We start from the raw sequence: 6,408 nt of genomic DNA, 5'->3' as shown, positions 1-6,408 counted from the left end.
CGGACAAATTTTAAATTTTTAAAGTCACTTATTCAACTTTATGAGAGACTAAAATAGGAAAGTTCTCATAAGTCATGAACAAAATACTTCTTAACTTTTTTTTTATAAGCAATAAAAAATATTAGAAATGACTTTTATCCTATCAACTTAGGGATATGTTGTTAAAGAAGTTAATTATCTTTAAATCTTAAGAATGTAAAGTTAAGAAAATTTTGTAAATTAAAACTTTAAAATAAGTATATTGTTTTAATAAAATAAAATTATATGTGATGTAATATTTATTAATTTTAATTTAACACAATAGATTTGTGACAAATTTATAATTTTAGACACTTATTAGCAATTTCAAATCAATAAAACAATTCAAAATATTCATCCTAATCAATTTCATGCGCTCAATACTTTTTTCATGCTAGGTGTTGAATTTTCCAGTAACATCGTCTGTTTTTTTTCTAGACTAAACCTAAAAAAAATCATTCACAAAACTGCTCTATGCTAAAATAGAATAACCATATGAGCAAAGCTCATTTTGAATTTTATAATTTTTCAAAAAATATTCTACATATCAATCGAATTTTTTTTCAAAATGTTGAGTTTTTTTATTACATTTAAACATTAATAGCATCTAGAATATTATTTAACTAAAACCACATTATCATTTGTTTCTTTACTTTAATATTTCATTTCTATTATTATTTTTTATAAAAAAATTCAATATTGTCAATGGTTCTATTCATTTAATAAAATTGTAATGAATTAGGTCCAAGTATATAAGCTTATTATAATTAGTAGGGTTGAGTTACTATCCTTTGGAAGGATCTAGATATTAGTAATTACTTGATTTCAATGTTATAAATAAGTCCTTTTGAATGTAATAGATTATGAAAGAAATGAATGGAAAAGTTAGTTTTAGAGTTCTTAGTACTTTTAGCATAATTTCTTTCTATTACATTCAAAAGCACTAAGAACGACCATTCAAAGTATAATTGTCTACTCTATTACATTCAAAAGCACTAAGAACGACCATTCAAAGTATAATTGTCTACTCTTTTCATATATATATATATATATATATATATATATATATATATATATATATATATATATATATATATATATATATATATATATATATGACCTAAAAGCTCATAACTCAATTAGACAATTGGTTCTGAAATTTTATTTGTAGAAGAGATATATTGACTATAAAAATTGTACATTATCCCATTAAATCAGTTTAGTTGGTAGCCATACATGGACTCAAATGATTAGATCAGCGAAACAATTTAATGAATCAATGGAAGATGTTAGCCTTCATCAAAAATTGGGCTAGTTTCCAAATTTAGGTATTTCAGCACGGACAAAACTAGAATCTACTTTATAAAGTTTTCTTTTTGAATGAAAATCAAACTCCATTACAATATATTTATATCCAGTACTATATTGATATTTGGCACTAGAGAAAATATAATTGATTGGAACGAACGCTTAGGCTATGTTTGGGAGTTTGGAGGGGAGGGAAGGGGAAGGTTTCCAAAAATGAAATTTTTAAAAAATATAAGAAAATATTTGACATTTTTTGAAAAAATGATTTTGTTTAGAATGATAAAAGAGTCATTATCATTACTAAATTTTTAATTTTCAGAATACTATAACAACCTAAAAGATATTTGAAACACTTATGTAAACCCTTCAAAACCCTCCAAAACCCTCATTCAATACAATTTTTGAGTTCCCCCATTTTATGAATAAACTCAAACCCTCCAAAACCCTCCTACACAAAATCTTTTTATCATTTTCACCCAATTCTTCCTATTTTTTAAAGCCTTCCCCTCTCTTCCCCTCCAAACTCTCAAACATAACCTTAGTCACCTTTTACATATTATGGATCATGCTAAATCGACTTAATACTTAAGTGGTGAACCTGATTGATGAAGTTAATTTGATAGTTTTGTCCCCTTGTATCCAACTATTTCCTTGAGGTTGTTTCACAAATTCAAATTATGCACATACCTAAGGAACATCTAGACGTCAGGTGTAGATTGGTAAACTTATAAACTATTAATAAAATTTGAGATTTGATTATTTTATAAAAAAAAAGTTGAACTATTTAATTTACAAAATGGTGATTTTGCATGAGTTAACTCATTTTTATGACATATAACCGTAAATGTGTAAGAGTTTAAAGTCTGTTTGATGCACATGATTGGATAAAGACAAAAGTATGAAGGATCTGAACAAAATATCGTTATGATTACTATCATGTGTTTGGCACATATTTAATAACGACATAAGGACCCGTTCGTTAATGAATAATATGCTCCACCACTATATTTATGTATTCTTCTTGATGTATCTTTCAAATAACATTCATATTAATATTTTTTATTGGTTTTTAATTATTAGCAACCCTTTATACATTTTGATCTCTAACAGAAAAGACCCTTAAATATCTTATATTAGTTTAACTCACACAAATTGTGAAACTATAAATTGTATAACTCACAAATTGATGTGAAAGGAGAAATGCATAATACTTCCCAAAACGGCTACTGCAAAAGTATAACTCACACAAATTGTAAAGGGCGATATTTATTTATATTACATTTTTTCTACACTAATATACCAATGGGGTTTGAAATTTTAAAAAATATTTATTATATTACAAATGGTAAAATCGAAAGAAACAAAAGTATGCAAGAAAAACTATAACTAGCTGAAATGTGCAAGAGAGAGAAAATTAACATCATTATTAAGATTTTGAATTTTTAATAATTTATTTTTAATCTTATAACTAGTAAAGGACTCGTGCGTTCGCACGGGTCGCACGATGTTGTATATGCTATAAAAAATAGGACATGTAATATGAATGTTGCTAAAGGTGGGTAAGTCTTCTTTTCTTCAAAAAGATCTCTTTATTGAGAATTGTTGTTTTAAAGTGGGCAATGGCTTTAACACTCCGTTTTGGGAAGTTTGTTGGTTAAATGATATTTGTTTGTCGGATGCTTTTCCGGAACTTTTTGCTATTTCTTTGTTGAAAAAGGTATCCGTAGCGGTTATGGGAGGGTGGAGTGATGGTGTTTGGAAATGGGGGGATTTGGGCATTTCGGTGGACGAGGCGGTTGAGGCGGGTCTATTTTCGAAGCTTTTGCCTTTACGGATTTTGTTGGACTCTTTTGCGGGGTGTAATATGGAGAAGGATTCCGTGAGTTGGAAAAATGAGACGGATAAGAGTTTTACGGTGTCTTCTTGTTATCGTTGGTATGCTTCCTGGCGAATCCCTTTTGGTCCTATTAATAGGAATGATGTTGTGTTGGAAAAGATTTGGAAGATGGAGGTTCCCTTCAAAATTAAAGCGTTTGCTTGGAGACTTTTTGTGAATAGGCTTCCAACAAAAGACCTTTTGAAAGGTAGAGATATTGTTTTTCCCACTTCTAATTTATCTTGTGTTTTTTGTGGGTTGCATATGGAGGATAGAGACCATATTTTCTTCAAATGTAATGTAATTAAACTTGTTTGGAAAGACATTGGTGAGTGGGTGGCTTATTCGGGTTGGAAGGAGGAAGATTGCATTCCGTTTTTTAAGGAATGGTACGTCATGAGTAATGTGAAAAGAATTAAAGAAGGTAAATTGGGGCTGTTATGGTTGGCCACTTGTTGGATAATTTGGTTGACAAGAAATGACTTTTGCTTTAAAAATGAGATTTGGAATATAAATGATATAGTGTGGAAAAACAAGGTTTTGTTGTGGAGATGGTCTTCCTTTGGTGATATTACTTATTCCAATTGTAACTTTTACGATTTCTGTAAAGATCCGTTATCTTTTTTATCGTGATTGTAATTGGTTTGTAATATCGCTTTTTGTCGGTCTTGTTCCGTCATTGTGTATCAAGGTTGGAGAACCCTTAGTTCTCCCATTAATATATTTCTTGCTTACACAAAAAAAAGGAATGTAACTCAAACACCAATGTTTCGATACGAAAATAAAAACTACAAATTATTACATATAATAATTTTTGTTAAAACAAACATAACATCTTCACTGAGCTAAAGACAAATTAATCGGAGTCTTCACTAATTACATACTTAACTCTGTCCTTTTTCATGTGTTTAACATAAAGCATTTCAGAATAAGATAGGTAATGAAAAATCAAGACATCTCCAACATATAGGTTTCTTCCCTTAGCATACTCATACCAACCCTTTCCAAGATACATCTCAGTACGTGGCCATTTCGCCTTAATAACTTGACAATCCAGGGGTTCCAAATCATCAAAGTCCATCAATGTTAAGGTGGAATGATCAGCACAAAATCCTTTTCTAACAATGTCAACTGGAATATTCTACAAATATATATATATATATATATATATATATATATATATATATATATATATATATATATATATATATATATATATATATATATATATATATATATATATATATATATATATATATATATATGTATTGTTAATTGTTGTAAAAAAAAGTTAAATGAAAGAAAAATGGAAAAAAAATCGAATTAAATTTCACAAAATCCTTGGAATGAAAAATCACCATGAAATTTTTTCCTCCCTTAAGATTTTGTAATGACTTTCTTCCAAAAGAATTGCACATTGTAACCTAAATCGTTGGGGTTGGGATTTTGAGTTTGATCATTATCATTTTAGGCCATGGATACTGCAAAAACAAAAACAAATAAGATTTCTTAATCATAAAATCGGATGTTAAAATATTTGTGGAGATTAAACAAAATGTGCAATACTACCATTGAAAAACTTGTTACCTTTGAAGATGAATAAGATGTGTTAGTAAGAATGAGAAGTACTATATCTATCTATCTATCTATATAAAAAAATGTGGTGCATGTAATAAATATCTTAACTACTCCCTCCGTTTTTTATCATAAGTCGTTTTAGACTTTTTACACAGTTTAAGAAAAATAATAATTGTTGTATGAAAATGAGAAATTATGAGGGTTTTTACAAAATTATCCTTCATTAATGACATATGAAAGATAAATTTATATAATTGAAAGGAGAGAGAATAATAAATATTTAAGGATATAATAGGAAAAGTAGCATTAATTATTCATTGGAATTGTAAAGCGACTTATATTTAAATACAATTTTTTTTTCCAAAACGACTTATAATAAAAAACGGAGGGAGTATATACATAAGAATTTGGTGGTAGTAATAAATGTAATATTATTATATGGTTGAAAATAATGACCAAAAAAATTGTTTTTGAACAAAAAACATAGCTGAAATTCAAGTGACTGCAAAAGGACATTGTAGACCCATGCGTTTGGAGAAGTCTGAACAGCAAAAGCCACTGACTGCACTCAATGTTTTAATTTTATATTAAATACATTACTTATGTCAAGAGAATAAAAGTATGGTTTCAAGGTCTTAAATGCATTACACGGGTACTGAGGCTGAGATATGGAGACTATTCATTTTTTCCATCAATAGATATGCAAATGTTTTGACTGATTGAAGATTTACAAAAACAATAACCCAATCGTGCAATTTATTAAAAACAAAAAACAGAAATTTAGTGTTTTACATTTCCTCAGTTTTCTCTGACTCAGTCTCTTTCACCAAGCCAATACCACTTGAGCCACCCAGAACGATACCGGAGCAATAAGTTCAAGAAGAAAACCTTGCCATGGTTGGATTTCAGATGACGACGTTTCAAGCATTGAGTGAGTAATGGTTTTCCTTGATTTTTTTAATTTTACTTTGATGTATTGTGTATTATATGATATGAAACATGATTATGCTTTAGGTTTCAATTTCATGATTTCTGTCTCTTTACGGTAGAAAATTCTATAATTTTTAGGAATCGAGTTATATGTATATTTAAAACTTTATAATTTTGGTTGCTGATTGCGTTTAATAAAATCAATAATTTTGGTCGATGGTTATGATTATTGTATATATTCACATAATCAATTGTAGTCTGTCAGCAGATTTTAGAGATAAGGTTGATAACTGCAAATAGTTCATATGTTATAGATTTAAGTAAAAAAGTCTGTGTTTTTTTGCTGTTTATGTATCATTCATAGTGTTGTAACAAACATAACATTGTTATTTCAGTGTGGAGTCAACAATGGATGAAATTAAAAAACTTGTTGATGAGGTTGGAGAATGTTCTGCAAAAAAAAAAAAACTTCTTCTAAGGGCGGCCAAAAAGGAAAAGAAGTTGCTCAGAAAACGGTTAGGTCTGAAGAAACTCGAAATAATACACCTGTAGTTATTCCAACTGTCAACAACATGAATGTTCCTATGAAAGAATTTAAGGTTGAAGAAGTAGATGTCCCCATTGTTTCTAGGAATGATAAGGAATCCTGTAAAAAATAATGAAGAATTCTAAAACTATTATTGACAAAACTGTTGTGA

At 28.5% G+C, this 6,408-nt stretch overlaps 1 protein-coding gene across 1 annotated transcript; it reads left to right on the top strand.

Moving 5' to 3' along the window:
- The first annotated feature begins 2,869 nt into the window (after positions 1–2,869).
- LOC131613943 (uncharacterized) lies at positions 2,870–3,835 on the top strand. The gene has a single exon (XM_058885584.1). The coding sequence runs from the start codon at positions 2,870–2,872 to the stop codon at positions 3,833–3,835; it is 966 nt and encodes a 321-aa protein (XP_058741567.1).
- The last annotated feature ends 2,573 nt before the right edge of the window (positions 3,836–6,408 follow it).

The sequence above is a fragment of the Vicia villosa genome, linkage group LG6, assembly GCF_029867415.1.
Source record: "Vicia villosa cultivar HV-30 ecotype Madison, WI linkage group LG6, Vvil1.0, whole genome shotgun sequence".
NCBI lineage: Eukaryota > Viridiplantae > Streptophyta > Magnoliopsida > Fabales > Fabaceae > Vicia > Vicia villosa.
Note: the sequence above shows the minus strand (reverse complement) of the source record. Positions and strands in the feature narration are given on the sequence as shown.